This window comes from Heliangelus exortis, chromosome 3 (assembly GCF_036169615.1).
Source record: "Heliangelus exortis chromosome 3, bHelExo1.hap1, whole genome shotgun sequence".
In the NCBI taxonomy this organism is placed as follows: domain Eukaryota; kingdom Metazoa; phylum Chordata; class Aves; order Apodiformes; family Trochilidae; genus Heliangelus; species Heliangelus exortis.
The window spans coordinates 65343852-65360324 of NC_092424.1; the positions used below are offsets into that span (position 1 = coordinate 65343852).

The following is a 16473-nucleotide window of genomic DNA, read 5'->3' on the forward strand; positions in this document are numbered from 1 at the left end:
CTCAAGTCAGTGTTGTGTATTTTTTCTAGCATGCTTTGCAAGGGCTCAGCTTTTTCCTCCCATCCTCCCCTTCATTTGTACGTTGTTACATATGAAATTAATAACTCAGCAGTAATCCAAAGATTCAAATACCTGTATCTTCTTCACCTGGTCAATAAACGGTGTGCCCACTGTTTTTTTTTTCTAGTAGGCACTTATCTTTGGGATGGGAGAAGAGAATTAAGTTACCATGTCTGCCACAGCCAGCAGCTGTTCTACTACCAAATCACTCTGTTAAAAACCCACCAAACAACAACAACAACAACAAAAAACAAACAACAAAAAAACCCAAAACTAAACCAAAAAAAAAAAGCCCAAAACTAACTAGAAGAAACTAAGGAGAAAAAAAATATTTTCCAGCAAATAGTACTGCGAACTCACTAAAAAGTTTTTGTTAAAAGAAGTTAAAACGTGGCATTTGAGATTAATCCAGAAGCTTGCATTAGCACAATGCCATTGTGTTCCTGATCTTTGCAGTATCAGGTGTTCTGGAAAAAAGCTAAAAGTGCACATATTCAGGAGTCCAGTTGCACAGGGAATTCTGCAAAGTCTCCACTCACTTGTGCACGCAGACTTTCCTACCTCAACAGACAACTCGGAGTAAGGAGGTACAAAATTAGCATAACCTGTTATTTACAATGCTGGGAAAATCTTTTGGCTCTCAGGAGAGACATATTCTGACTCTGGCATATTAAACCTCAGCAACAGCCCTTACTGTAACCAATTCCCACTATCCTTTATTCAGAAAGAACAGCAAAAGGTCAAGTAGCAAACAGTAAAGAATGCAATATTTAAATTTTTACTACGTTTTCCTAAGGAAGTAACAAGTTATACTTGATAAAGTGGCAAAATGCAGAAGAATCCTACATTTCTTCAGAACATCATTGTAATAATCAGTCCTTCAGCCTGGACTGCTCCAATTACTTCCATGATAAGATTGAACGCAAATCAATTTTCCAGGTTAGTGGAAAAGTGCTCTTGCTGACCCATCTGACACAATCTCATGGCACAGGGAATAATTATGTCCTGAGAAATGCATGCCTTTCTGCAGCAGGAATTGCACCCAGAAGGCACACTTGGAAAGGAAAAAAAAAAAGACTCTAAGATGGTTGAAAACCAAGCTGCAATCAGTGCCAACATAGAAATCACTTTATCAGGTTGCCTTCTTCCTTTTGCATTTTTTCAGTTACTTCAACATAAGTGTACTTATTTACCTGTGACTTCAAGGAAAATTTTAGTCCTATGAGAAATACTGGCAATATTATGCCAGTGATGTGACCCAGTATGGATCAATAATACAGAATTTTTAACATTCTAATTTAGTGTAAATAAATTTTCGCCGTAGTTTTCCTCATGATCTGTTATTTTGAAAGCAAATGCTTGGATTATTATCTGACTGGTTTGAATAGCTCTGCATTTAACGTGGACATTTAAATGAAAATGAAATGTATGATGTATTATAGAACAATGATATAGAATATTTAGGTTTGTGGTTATGGTTTTTTTAGGACATACCTATCATCTTTTCTTCCTAAATGTCTTCTATAATGCTGCAGTAATACTTGTTTTCATTCTTAAACAGAATATGTTTTTTTCACTCTTGATGTAGGTAGTCTCTGGTCCTAAATTTTCCTGCTTTTTGAGACTAGAAAACTCTTTCCACTAATGACCTTGTTTGATAAATTGCACTTCAAAACTGAAAGGAACAGTCTCCTGGAGAAAAATAATTTCCATTCCTGTAAACGAACATGGAGAAATTGTAAGCGATAGCCCATGTTTTAACACTTGCCTTTCACATACACTATCGCAGTAGCCATGTCTAGAAAATCCCAATATTAATTTTTGATTAAGGGTCATTTACTTTTACTCCAGTTTTATTCTTGCCTCTGAAACTATATTTGAAATCCATGGATGAAATCCATAGGATGTGAGGAATTCCTAATGAGTATCAGGAGACTTCACTCACAGTATTAGAAGTGAGACCTGATGATGATGTCAGAGCAATTCCTCCTTACTGTGGGTTATTTTAAGCTATATGTGAATTTTGTTACATGATTGAATTTTTGTTACATTTTTCCACAGGTGAATTTCACCAGTTCTGCATTGAGAAAATTACACCCCAATTTTTCTTCCCTTGTTTTAATTTACTTCCCTTACAAGGTGACTGAGTCATATCACTTAAGAAAATCTTCAGCCTCCTCTGCTCTCAACAGGCACCTTCAAGGGTGAATCAGCCCACTTATCTCTCTTGATTGCATAAAGACTATAGAGCAACGACAATAATAAGTGCCTCTTGCCTTTTTCTTTTTTTAACCAACATTTGCAAAAGTATAGGAGCTTTGAAAGGTACAAACTGACTTCCCTGACAGGAGGGGTGTTGTTTTTTCATGGTATGTTCAATGTAGTTCAACACAGCACAGCTGCCATCATAGGCAAATGCTTAACCTTATTTTGCTTATTTTGACTCTCTAACTTGTAGCATTGTTGTTCAGCCACTTTTGGGCATCAGGCAATTGCAGCAGTTTTATTTATATATACATTCCTTAGCAAAGTCTTTAAATGGAAATCAGACTCCTTTCCATATACAATTATATACAGAAATCATCTTGCAGTTCTAAAGCTGATTTACTTTGCTGTGTATTTTGGTCATATGAGTAAAGATCCATTTCTTTGGATAGGCTGCAGTGATTGGGAGCACCTGTGGATAGCATTAGCATCATGTAATGAAACCAAGCAGCCAAGATGAAATAGAACTCTTCCTCTTTGAGATGACTGACTGCTGAACTCCATGTCTCTTAATCAAACAGAACTTCTTGTTTGCTGGGATCAGCACTGGGCTCATTACTGCACAACTGTGTTAAGACTTTTCAATGACATACACAATTAGACCTACTCATGCTTTGTTGACTGTAAAAATTGCACTGCAAGTTCTTAGGTTAATGATGGGAACTCTGAGGTGAACTACTGATTCACTGTCCTGCACAGTCTTAAGGATGAGCTTATAAATTGCCTGTCACTGGGGCAACTCAGTTATTTTGAGAGTTAAGCCGGGTATAGAGGCCTGTTCACAATAAACAGCTGGCTGAACACAGTGAGAAGCAGCTGCTGCCAGCACCACTGATTGCAATGTTGCTAGGGAACAAGAAGAGCCAGGCTGAAGAGAATAAAAGCATAATTCAGTAATAACTTCCAAAATCTGGCTTCATTATGATAGTGAGCACTCTTGTAAATTACAAGGCCTTCTATGTTCAACCTGGCAGACGGACTGAATAGTTTGGAGAGTCTTCAGCTAGGACTACCACTCTTTAACTTAACATCATGATGGCTGGGCACAAGAAAGAGTCACCAGACTTCAGTAACCACCACAGGCAGCAGGGGCTGGCCATAGATGTGCCTCAGGACAGAGACTGAAACCCAAGTCTTATGGTCACAGGAAGATCCGACCACATTCATGCTGCTCAGCCTAAATCTTTACCTAAGCTGTGGCATCCATGTGCCCTTCTCAGCAGTAGTGCAGCTTTGCTGGGAGTGTCCCAATCATAGAATCATAGAATTGGCTGGGTTGGAAGGGACCTCAGAGATCATCAAGTCCAACCCTTGATCCACTACTGCTGCAATGGCACGCTGGAATGGGACATGTAGCAGCCACCCCGACGATGGCATCAGTGGGGAGTTCTTGTGCTCTCCTGGAACATTTTGGGGTTGACGGCACACTCTGTAATTCTGTAAAACTGAAATACAGAGCAGGTTTAAAGTCTTCAAAGCCACAAAAAGACTATCACAAGTGACCTGAAAGCACAAACAGCAATATTGGCTTATGTAAGAGAAGCAGAGACCAAACCAGGAAATCATTCTGAACCTAAGACAGGAAAGCTTTGCAGGCTGGTAACTGCCAGCAGTGTCTCCATCCACTTGTTTGGGATAATGACTTTTTCTTGTCCTGTTTTACACCGTGATTCCAACAGGAGCTACCTCATGGATTTTCATATAGGTGTATTTTCTTATGACTACTTGCTGCGTAGTTGGAATTAGCTGCTCCAGTTGCAGGATGCTGCTTTCTTTTTCATCCTGTTGCTGTAGTTGAGCTTCAAAGTGCAGATTCTGAGGTAGGACAGAGAGATACCTCCAGGAAAGCACAAAGATTACAGCTACGCCATACCAGAAGCCAGGCAACTGTGTGTGCTGATCTAAAAATGTCTAGAAATAGGTGTGTCTCATCACTAGAAAAAGAAGCAGCCTGCTTTTTGTACCTTGCAAGACAGCACTGTAAACTGAGTAAATTGATGCTGAAAACATATTGCTGAGACAGGGCTTGCTTGACACTCCAACCAGGATGAACATAACCAGAAACAGTTTTGAATTTTCAGTGATTGAATTACAGATTAGGTGCAGCTCTCAGATGGCTTTTGCAGCCATATCCCTTCAATTGTTCCTAATATGACCATTTTCTGAACCAAGATGGGTTTTGCTTCTAGAGACGTATGTAAAGGTTAAAAACCATTTCTTTTTAACCCCCTGAAGCAGTCTTTTATTGTAAACACTGTTTCCTGCAGACAAGGATTTAGGCAACATGTAGCCCTCATGTTTATATTTGCAGATGATGGAGGACAGATGGCTAAAGTTCTGTTCACTGGTTTCCCAGAGAGGAATCATAAGCACAAGCTACCCTCTTCAATTAGCTCATAAAGTAGCAATTCAGAGAAATGTGATTTGTGACTGAAAGCACCTGAAGTTCTACCAGAAGCTTTTGCTCAAACACTCTAAGACCCTTCCCTTCTCTGCTGTCCAAACGTTCTTTAGTCAACTCATGGATGATGAGATATTCAATATTTAACTGAGGTGAAGTAACTGCTGTAGCTTTCTTATTAAGATCACATAAATATGATTGAAAGAAAAAAAACCTTTAGCCATTCACATCAATTATCTTTGTTTAATTAAGGCAAGTAAGGCAGTTACTTTACATACTAAAGCCATAAATCATCACTGGGAAAAAAGGTAAGGGATATCTTTCATGAAAAAAGCATTTATTTTCCTCTCTACCAACTCTAAAAATTCTTCTGATACTTTTTTTATTATAGAACTACTGGCACAGTTCCAATACCTTGATGATACACTTTATGTTTAAGATCTGTCATGGGCAGTGACTTAAGTTTTGGTTGCATAGCAATAATTCGTATATAATTCATACTAATATATTAATTCATGCTTTAATTCTAGGACCACGGTCCTAGAAGTGAGGAAGTGTTTTAAGATCCTTGAAAGACTGGATTTAAGAAGGCATTAAGTTATTCTTTGGGATATTACAAGACTTGAATGGATATATGAAAGATACTCAAATACGGTATCAGAAGTACTAAAAGTACATGTAGAAGACAGCCTACTTAGACGGAATTTAGTTGGGGCAAAAGAACTGACCCAAACAGGCACAGCACTTTTAAGAATACACACAAATGTGAGTACCAAAGTAACAAGGTAAGCAACAGGTGCACCGGGGTCCATTTCACTTACAGCTACAAGTCAATTTTGAAACAGATTCAACTATTTTAAAAATAAAATATTTCATAGAGTTGAAGCCTGTCACTTGGTTGCAATACATGCTCGAAAAACACAGACAGGAAAACATTGGAAACAACACAAAATTGTGGGCAAACGTGAACGACTTAGAGCATCCAGCAAACTATTTTCTGGCTGAATTGAAAATAAAATCCCTGAACTCATTAGACTTTCGCTCTGACGTGTCCTCACAAAGAAAAGGAGAGCTGACAAATTTAGGCAATAATCTTAAATAGAGGTGGGGGCGGAGGGCCAGGAACCAACAGCAAATACAAGCTTCAGCTACCTCGGGGCTACTCCTGCTGCACAGCATTCCTCTTTCCCCCCAGGAGTTGGAATTCTCCCGTGTTGGACAGAGGAGCAGCGTCCCTCGGTAATGGAGTCAACACTGACATTTAGGGAGACAACAGCGTGCGGGAGCGCTAGAACAGAGAAACCCGATGGCTCAGCGGCGGGCAGAGCAGCCGGGACAGCCCGGTACCCACCGAGCGCCCTTCTCTTCCTCCAGGGGAACCGGGCCTGCCGCCCCTCACCCGCGGGGCACAGCCCCTGCTGAAGCTGCGCGGCTGCTGAGACACCCGATGGAAGCGGCTCCCCTACCCAGCCCGGCTCCGGCCCCGCGGTCACTCTCCGCCTCAGTGCCCCGTCAGGCAGCAGCCGGGCCCGGGCGTGGAGCGGAGGGGGCGGAGACGGAGCCGCTTCTCCTGCCGGGTGAGGGAGCGGCCGCCCCGGCTCCGTGCGGTGCGGCGGGGGCTGGACAGAGGGGCGGTGGAGAGAGGCCCGCGCTACAGGTACCGAGCGGGGCGGTCGCGTAGAGCTGCCCGCCTCCGCCTGGCGGGTACTGGGGCGGCGCCGAGCACACACTGCGGCGGGGCCGCCGGTGAGGGCGCTGGGAGCGGACCCGAGGCCCGCGCAATCTGGAGGCAAGGCGGGCCGGACCGAGACGCCCTAGGGGCGGCGTTCCGCAGGCGGGAAGCCGAAGCGGCGTGCTGCAGGCCCGGCCCGGTTCGGTTCGGTCCGGTCCGGCCCGGCCCACCGCCGCTCCTCGCGGCAAAATGCCCGCCCGGCAGCACCGCATTCAAAACTTGCCGCGCTGAGGGCGGCTGGGGAGGGAGGCCCGGGGAGGGAAGCCCCACGCCTGCCGCCGCCTGGGGCGAGACGGAAGAAGCGGCTGCAGCTTCTTCTCATCCCCCGCCGAGTGAGAGGGCAAAGGAGCGGGGGGTCGGCTGGCGGTCTCCCTTCCGGGCGTTACCGGAGAAGAGCCCCGCTCGCACCCCACCACCTTCCCCGTCCCGGCGTGGCGGGAGGAGCGCAGCAGCCGCCACCCGCCGCGGGGGTGACTGAGTGACGAGAGGCGGGACGGAGGTAAAGTGGCAGACGCAGGGCGGGGCTGATTGGCTGTCTGGGGCGGGGCGTGGGTGACTGACAGGCGAAGGGCTGAGCTGATTGGCTGGTGGAGGTTGGGCGTGGGTGACTGACAGACGAAAGGCGGGGCTGATTGGCTGGCTGGGGCGGGGCGGGGCGAGGCGGGCGGTTGGCGGGAGCTGTCAGTGAGGGGCGGCGGGCCGGAGGGTGATGTGGGGCGAGGTAATGGGGTGTTCGATGCCCAAGCGCTTTATCCCCGCCCTGCTTTCGGCTCGGCTCCCAGATGGGCTTTTCCCAGTGACAGGTTTTTAAAGTTTTCCGTTTGGCAGCCGACGGGAAAACCCTCGCATTCGTAACTGCTTTGCCCCTGCTGCCCACACGCCAGGTGCCAACATGGTGCTGAGCGCGGATCAGGTGAACCTCATCGGGCAGGTGTTCGAGTCCTACGTGCTGGAACACCACAGGGATGACATCCTGGGCATCCTGAGGGAGGCCGATGATGAGGGGCACTATCCTGTCGTCGTCGACGCCTTGACGCTGTTTGAGACCAACATGGAGATCGGGGAGTATTTCAATGCCTTCCCCGGGGAGGTCCTCCCGGTTTTTGACAGCGCTCTGCGCCGGGCTGCCCTGGCAGCTCTGCAGGACACCACGGACCCCGGGCAGCTCAGCGTGAAGCAGAACCTCCATGCTAGGATCTCGGGTGAGTGGTGGGGCAGGGGCACCCCTAGGGGTGTCTCCCAGTCGGCGCTGCTGAATTCCCTTATTCTGCAACAAACTGTTGGAGGGCAAGGGGAGGTGTAAGTTTAATTCTTACAGTTTCAGTGTTCAAAGCAGTAGGGAGCATTTATTAAACAGAAAAGAACATAATTCTTCACTGTGAGCGTGGTGAGACACTGGCACAGGTTGCCTGGGGAAGTTGTGGCTGCCCCCTCCCTGGAAGTGTTCAAGGCCAAGTTGGATGGGGCTTGGAGCAACCTCGTGTAGGGGGAGGTGACAGGAATTGGGACTAGATGGATGATCTTTAAGGTCCCTTCCAACCCAAACCATTCTGTGATTCTGTGAACACTTGGGGTTGTGTAGGCCGACTTAGAAGAAAATTGTGGCTGTCCTTGGTGGCATGTGTGTAATAGTTGGTGTTTGTTGCTGCATCAGGACTTACACCAAAGCCAGTAAGGCTCCTCAGATCAACAGCTGGTCTCACATAATTGCTTCTGTTAGCCAGAATTTGTAAAGAAAACAAAACTGTTTTAGAGGAAGATATGTATTGTAGATTTTCTTGTAGGTTGACTTCCTTACCATGGCAATTGGTTCATGGTATTTATTGGCTCCAGCCGTCTCCCAGAAGAGGCAAAGTCTAAATTTTGAGTTGCCTTTTAACATCCAAAATTATCATCCTTTTAATCCAAAATTGTCAAATTTTATGCTTAATTGTAACAAAATGACTTACTAAAAGATTGGAATGAACTATTGGAAGGCGTGATTGTTAATACAGAATTTAGTCCTTTTTTTCCAGTACAGTTTGGCATGCCATTGTTCCTTATTACTATGAAATTTTTAGTAGCTTTGGGGTGTGGTAATGGATGAGAGCAGGTTCTGGGGTTAAAATGCCTGTCTTTACTGTTGTGGAGAAGAGGGTCAACAGAGGCACCATCCTTTCTGGTCATTGCTGACCAGCAGTTTGGAGCTGTCAAGTCTGCAAAGTCAAGAGCCAGTGACCTCTGTTTCCCTCCCCTGCCCTGTGCTAGAGTGGTTTATGGTGATGCAGCCTTTTGGTAGCTTGACCCTGGATGAATCACGGTTGTTAAATAGACCTGTTTTATCCCAAGTTCACTTTTTTCATTAAGAATATTGTAATTAAAAGAGATACATTAGAAATATACTTAGCCTGTGGCTCTCACAACATCATTTTCTTAAGGTGCTTACAGGGAAAAAAAAAAGGCTTCCTACCTGCTTAGGTGTTGCCAAGCTTGGATACAGCTGCTGAGTGTGTGATGTCAAAGGTGTCCTCTGTGTTGTACTACAGTTTGAAATGTCAGGCATTTCCCTGTACCTGCAAAAGTTGGAGTGAATTAAAATTTTCTTTCTAGTGTTCTAGGATGTGTTTGCGTCATTCAGGGCTTCATCATTAAAACAGAGCTATTTTCACTACAAGTATGGTTATTTTATAAGCTACCAGGAAGTATTAAAAGAATTAAAGCAAGGGGCAGATGATCTTTGGATGAATAGCTGTGTCTCTCAGACATTCCTGTTCCTATTATCAGCCTGTTGCTGGCACTGAGCATTCCTCCCACAGTGGTGGTTTGTCTGAATATTTCCTAATCAATCTCATGCAGAATTAGCCAGGTTTGGTCAAGTATCTTTAACAACTGGTAAAAGCAATTCTGGCTGATCCTTGATATGAAGAATTCGTTGGCAGAATCACAACTTGCTCCATTACTAAACAAGAAGGAAACTGATGAAGAGCAGGGGGTATTTATCCTCAGATGGATCAAAAGAGCATCTCTCCTTGTAGTTTGGTTTCTGTTCTGTACCCCTGGATGGCTGGAGAAGCAAAAGCAATAAGCTAAATGATCTTTAGACTCTTTTTCCACCCCGATTTTCCCATGGTACTGTTACCTTTTAAGTGGAAGCTGGGTTCTGATGGCCTTTGGGATTCTCATCTTGGAGTGCTGCTTCCCATTCCCACATCAAATGGGAATGAGGGGAAGGTTGTGCACTCTTCTGGTGGGAGTGGCAGCTCTGCATGGAATGGGGCTGAGGGAACCTGAGTGTCAGGCTGGGACTGAGGTTTGATACAAAGTGTTCTTGCTTATGCTAGGTGTAAAATGCAACCTTGGCACACTGGTACCAATACAGACTGGTGGTTCAAAGAAGGACTCGGGGAGTGTGAATATGCAGTGATTAGTAATGGATAATTACCCAGGTTCACTGAAGAAAGTAAAAAATTAAGTTCTTCATCTAAGCTTTAGCACTAATTTGATTATATAAATTCTACTTTTGCTCCAAAACCATTAAGAGATTTTTTCTTACCTACTGTTAGCCCAAGGACTACTGTGCCTGTTACTGGTGTCCTAGGTGCTTCTGATAGTTCACTTTTACTCTTCAAAACTGATATAATAAAGCTGATTCAAAGAGGCACGTACTCAGAGAGTTTGTCAAGCATATAATATGATCAGAATGAAGACTCTTTTTTTCCTTGTCCAAACCTTTGTCTTTTCAGTTTTCACAGGGATGATCAAATCATATATCCTGACAACAGTGCTGCAGCTCTCTCTAGTGTAAGATGTGTTGTATTTTACAAAGGTTGTTGAGCTGCACCAGTACTGAGCTGGAGAAAAAAGACAAAATAATGGATTTTGTCTTTTTTTTTTTTTTTTTTACTTTATTCTTTTACTCTTTAAAATTACCTTAATCTTTTAATATATCTTGTGTAAACAAAAGGTCAAACACTTTCCTTAAAAAGATCAAGTTCAGCATGTTTGAAGTAAAGCATTTGGTTTTGAAAATACTGAAATAAATTTATGATGCCCTTTTTTTTAGCAGCCAAAGCTGCTAAGGAGATTTGACCTAAATGGACAAATAATTTTGATCCCTGTAGAAACATCATCTTCCAACAGATTTATTATTTTACATCTCTTTGTTTTCTAGCCCTCTTTTGGAAGTAAAGCTAAGAATTTCCTTTTAGAGCAGTTAATTTCTTTTTAAGTTGATAGTTATTAGGATCTTGCAGTTTCTATACTGGCTTCTGAAGAGGTGATCTTCTGATGCTCTCCTCAGGTCTGCATTTCAGAGCCCATTTATTGTTACAAAGACTTTGTAGGCTGTTGAGGTAGATTAATCTTCCTGAGAATTTCAGCTGCTGTGGTGCTGAGTGATGGGCACACAGATGAGTGGTGGAACAGGACCAGCCCACTGCACTTGGGGTGGAATTAAAGGAGAGGAAGTGCCACGAAGATGTTCTGTCACTACTCATTTCATCGTGCAAGTGAACTTGCATTGCTTGTGCTCAGAATGCCTTTATATTCTTCTTATGCCATCTTCCTTGTCTTTGAGGTTTACTGGTATGCAGTGTGGATTTAAGGTCAAATGCTCACAGGCTGTGAATTTCAAATTTGCGTAGGCTTGAGAATTGACACAAGATTAGGAGTTTCACTTGTTTAAATGTGGGGATAACACTGAACCAGAATTAAGTAGCGTAACTGTAATTTTGTAATCCAGATAAGCCTGTGGGATAAGTGGCATTTGCCAAAGGGTCATTTAAATTAATAAACAGATCTGAGAACATCAGGAGCTGTTTCCGTGAATGGAAACTGCTCATTACCATTCAGCCCTTGGCAAGAGCCAGAGGGTAAAGTGGCAACATTTTCTTTTAGTGCTCAGTGTCTGAATTTTTTCGCTAGCTGAAGTCAGTGAATGAGACTTATGTTACAACAGATGAATTGTTTAATCACATTTATGAAGAAGTCATAACAAAGGCTACTGTTAATGTCTGGCATTTTTCTAGTCTTTCTGTTTAACAGCATTGTAAATCCCATGTTTTATACATGCATGGCCTTACGCTGCACATGTTCTTGTTTTAACAGGTTTGCCTGTTTGCCCAGAGCTGACTCGAGAGCACATTCCTAAAACCAGGGATGTGGGTCACTTTTTGTCTGTTACTGGGACAGTCATACGTACCAGTCTGGTGAAAGTTTTGGAGTTTGAGAGGAGTTATATCTGCAATAAGTGCAAGCATGTGTTTGTCATCAAGGCTGACTTTGAACAGTACTACACCTTCTGTCGCCCGTCAGTCTGTCTTAATGAAGAAGGCTGCAACTCAACCAAGTTCACCTGTCTCTCTGGTACAACTTCTTCTCCTACTTGCTGCAGAGACTATCAAGAAATCAAAATTCAAGAACAGGTAACAAAAAAATATATGATGGAGAAAAAGGGGAGGGTGTTAAGGTATAGATGTCTCAAGTGCAAAAAGAATTAACTTACTGAAGAAGGCATTTTGGGTGTAACTTCCTCCTGGAATGAGGCAGCTCTGCTAATTTTAGTGAAACCGTTCATGAATTAATTTGTTGACTAGACTTCCATTACTGCATAACTCCATTCCAGATCGTACAAACCAGCCAGGATCAGTGCATAGCTTAAATTTCTATGCTGAATCCTTGTAAAACCAGCTTTACTAAGGACTAAAGCTAGCTCAAGGGTGGCTGAGGCCACCTGTAGCAGTGCAGTATGTTCATTACATTTTGTCTGCAAATATCTGTTACCTTCTGCCAATACTGATTTCAGCAATCACTGAGTATATGCTCCTCATAGAATTTGCACTCATTTTTCTGAAGGCAGTCCAGGGTGGAGGTACAGCTAAGCTAGAGGAGTGAAAAATGATCAGGCCTCTTCTTACAGTAGCACATAACCAAGACAAAACTTGCACAGGAAAATTTACACTGCTTGGAAACTAAGTATGGTATATTGCAAGCATTGTTTTCTGTGTTTATGTGTTCAGTGTCTTTTTAATAAATCTTTTCTCAGACTTATGAAAGACATTGTTTCAGGGCTTTGATCTTATAAATCTATAGTGGTGCCAACCTACGTGCAAGATGTATGAAAACAGGAATGTGTGAAATTAGAAATGAAGCACTTCAGAGTTGAGAATAGCAAAATGTAAGGAAATAAAATTATTTCTGGGAAATAATCCATATGCTGCATCTTTCTGTATGATTGTTTCTGACATATGGTGTGGTTTCTGACATATGATGTCAGATAACACATGGTTTCTGTAACACCTTTTTTTTTTTTTACTGTGGGACACACAGGTCTCAGTGATGGGAAGGATTTTGAGCAGCATGGGCATGTTAAACACAGTCAAGTTAAACTGGGAATGAATTTCACCTGTGTAACCTACTGAGCTCCACAAGGAACAGTGTATGTGGCCACCAGTACTAACAGTGATGGGAACTGCCAGTGGCCATTAGGTAGTACACAAGGATGAATTAGCCTTCCTAGGCACTAGGGAGTGAATAAATCTAGAAATCTTGCATGTATGACCTATGCTACAGAATGAGCAGGCACTTCTGATTGCTGTCCTTGTGCAGTGGATATTCTAAAAACTACAAGCTTTAAGTGTAAATGAAAAGATTGCTGGTTGGAAATAGACTGTGACAACATTGTATAGACTTTGTTCTGGAGTAAAGAAATAGAATTACAGGAGATACTGTCACATTTGTCAATATACATTTGTCTGGCTGTGTGTGATTTGTTTTTTCCTGATGTTGATTCAATCCTGGACATGTAGGTACAAACTTATATATCAGCTTGGCAAATTATGGTTAAATACCAGAAAAATATAGAGAATAATATTTCAGTATTTACTTCCGTGACGTATATACTAACTATACCATATCTAACCCTTGGACATGCTTCAGTACTCAAAGTAAACGTTACATATTGAAGGAGTCTCTGAAAATTGTTTTTTAAATAAAAAGATATTATATCTTAAATTATTTTCAAACAGAAAACAAATCAGCTGTTTCAAATGACCTCTTGTAGTGAGCTTTCTTCAGCAAGATACTGAAATCTCACAGCACCCCCTAGGGCTGAGCATCTTCAACAAGTTTAATACCCAATCCTGTTTCCATTGATATCGGCATTAAAGTCCCATTGTTAAATTCTTGGCAGCAGTGGCATGATTACTGTGTGAAAAAGCAATGACTGACCTCAGTTCCAGGAAAGAAACGTAGGTCCTTAAGCCAGAGCAGCTATAAATGGCTTTTGAAAGGTGCTGCTCTTCAGAGTGCTTTTCCTCTCTGTCTCCTAGGTTCAAAGACTGTCTGTTGGAAGCATCCCTCGTTGCATGGTGGTTGTTCTGGAAGATGACTTGGTAGACAGTTGCAAGTCTGGTAAGGATACAGCATATATATGTTTGTGCCACAGGCTTTTTTTATTTCTCCATTTGAAATGAATCTTTGCCAAGTAGTCTGTCAGTGCTGAGGGCTTGTTGAATGGGGTGTGTTCATCTGTCACATTGCTGTTGACTTTGGGCTTTAGCACAGCAGTTGAAGACTCTTCTAGAAAATGCCATAGATCCCCATGTTTGACCGTTTGAGCTGTTTCAGTAAGTAATATGTTGTGAGGTATGGAACATTAAGTCTTTTCAGTGTGGAAACACCAAACCTCTTGAGGAAATTGGTTTACACCAACACAATGTGTGGTGCCCCTCTGTAGGGTTGGAGGGAAGGGTAACCTGACCTCCTGTCTAAGCAGTGCTGCAGATGCAAAAAGGAAGGTAGCTGGCAGGAAGATGTGTGAAGAATGGACAAGAAGTTCTCAGACAGGCACATCTCCACAAGAAAGTAATTTCTGGTTTTACTTTCTCAGAAGAGCCATTGGGTCCAGAATGTTCAGGAGTGGTTCTGCAATTCATCACACAAGTTACCAGAACTCAAATAAGTTCTGACTGTTTTTTTTTACATATATATATAGTAAGCCTAATTGAAAGAACACCTCCTACAGTTGGGAGTGAATTCCTCTTTTCCAAAAGAGGAAACAAGCAGGGGTATACCATTAAGAGTTCACCTACCTGAACCAGAAGTAGAAAGACATAGCAGCTTCCCACCACAGATATAGGCAATCTACTTAATGTTTACTTTAGACTTCCAGTAACTGCAGAAGATTTGATTTTTGTTGCTGGGTATTTTAATGTTATTACTGTAGCACAGGATCTTAATTATATTATTATGCATTACAGCTGAGAAGTCTGCATATCCCAGGTCAGATGTTATTTTACTGATATTTGCTGTAACCTCCAGGAGATGACATCACAGTGTATGGAGTGGTGATGCAGAGGTGGAAACCTTTCCATGAGGGTGCACGCTGTGACTTGGAGCTTGTTTTGAAAGCCAACTATGTTAAAGTAAACAACGAGCAGCTAGCAGGGGTTGTAATTGATGAAGAAGTCCGCAAGGAATTTGAAGACTTCTGGGAAAAGCATAGGGATGATCCCTTAGCAGGTTAGTAGTTAAAAGCTTTAAAGTAGTACACATGATTAGATGGAGATGAAATCAGGAACGAAAATACATTGACTGAACACATTTTTCCCCCGTTATCCGATCCCACCACCCATTCATCCAATAATATATTTTTTCCAGTGCAGAATGAATCTCACTTTAATATTACTGGAAAAAAATACGAGAAATACTGCAATGATCTTCCTGTATTTGAGCTTTCTAGTCAAGTGTTTTGTGCAATCTTTATTGACAATAAATTAGCAATAATGTAAGTATCAGGGAAAAAAACAAAAGCATTTTGTAATCAAGAAAGAAAAAGCATACCTCTTGAGTGAAACAGTGCAGACCAGATCTGCTTCTGGTCAGCATAGCTGATGACTCTGGGGTGAGAGGTCAGACTCACTGTCTCTGCATCCCAAATTAACCTGTGAATCTTTACCACAAAGCTTAGCACATCTCATCTTTAACCTAACTCTTGAATGCCTAAAGCCTTCGTTTAGGTGCTGTGGAGCCTGCAATCTCCAATGTGGATTCACAGTGCCTTTCAAAACAGCCAGAGTTTTTAGTACACTGGCTCCTAAACATGCCATGGTCTGCAGTCAGCCACCTAGGAACTGGCACGAGTTTTGTCTGGAACTCTGTCCTTCTCCATAATCCGAGTGCCTCCTCCTGAACAGCAGGGAAGCTCCATGGACTCTTAAGGATCTCTGCCACTGAATTGTCTCAGGCTAACACTCTATCTTTTTTAAAAATAAAAATGTTTTTGTCTTTCTTCTTGAACGATAAACAGGAGGAAAAGCAGGTGGGAACGTTGCCCACATCAGCTTAAAAATTAGATTGTTCGTGTAAGAAACTTGAGACCTTGTCAATGGCAAATATTCTTCAGAACTGCATTTCCTGGAAAGCAAATCAATTGCTAGCCTCCCGCTGTTTGAGACAAGAATATTTCTTCCTCCTGCTGTCTGGAGCGAGAACATTTCTTATCACCCTGGTTAAAACCATTCAGAATGTAATTCAGTAAAATCTTCTTTGAAGGTCCTGTTTAATCTTGCATTCTCAGGACAATTTTTGGAAGCCTGCAGGGAGCAATATGGTTTTATGTAATATAAACCCACTCAGAGTACATAAGCTAATACCAAGTGACTACGGGAAAACTGAGGTGGAAATTAGAAAGACCCTGAGTGCCCAAGATGTCTGTGACAGACCATTTGTCTGAATTTGAGTCTCCTCAGGTGAGGGCGAAGATCAAATTTTACAAAGGAGTCTAAAATATAGGCCATTTCACAACATGATGTATGTACATTTACTCTTTTTCAAGTGCCAATGGTAGTTACTACTGCGTTTTATGTCAGTCAATTCCTCATGCTATGTATTTGGTGTTCTGAGAAAGTCCTACCTTGGCAAGGCTCTAAGAGAACTTTTGCAGGTAACTTTATTTTTTGGGATACTTCTAGGAAAAAGCAGAACTGCTGAGCTCCTCAGCACTAACAAGGCAAATGAATACAAAATCAAATAGAGG

The 16473-nt window shown here is 42.6% G+C and overlaps 1 protein-coding gene across 4 annotated transcripts in view; it reads left to right on the top strand.

Annotated features, from left to right (window-relative positions):
• Nucleotides 1–6221: 6221 nt before the first annotated feature.
• MCM9 (minichromosome maintenance 9 homologous recombination repair factor) overlaps nt 6222–16473 on the top strand; it is a 50567-nt gene continuing 40315 nt past the window's right edge. For 3 of the 4 annotated variants that reach the window (XM_071741064.1, XM_071741067.1, XM_071741068.1), the window contains exons 1-5: nt 6612–6957; nt 7343–7660; nt 11544–11860; nt 13766–13847; nt 14757–14957. In XM_071741064.1, the coding sequence (XP_071597165.1) occupies nt 7351–7660; nt 11544–11860; nt 13766–13847; nt 14757–14957 (910 nt within the window). In that variant the 5' untranslated portion in view covers nt 6612–6957; nt 7343–7350. Of the gene's footprint in view, nt 6384–6611; nt 6958–7342; nt 7661–11543; nt 11861–13765; nt 13848–14756; nt 14958–16473 lie in introns of those variants that run through there. The other variant, XM_071741066.1, reaches the window with a different exon arrangement.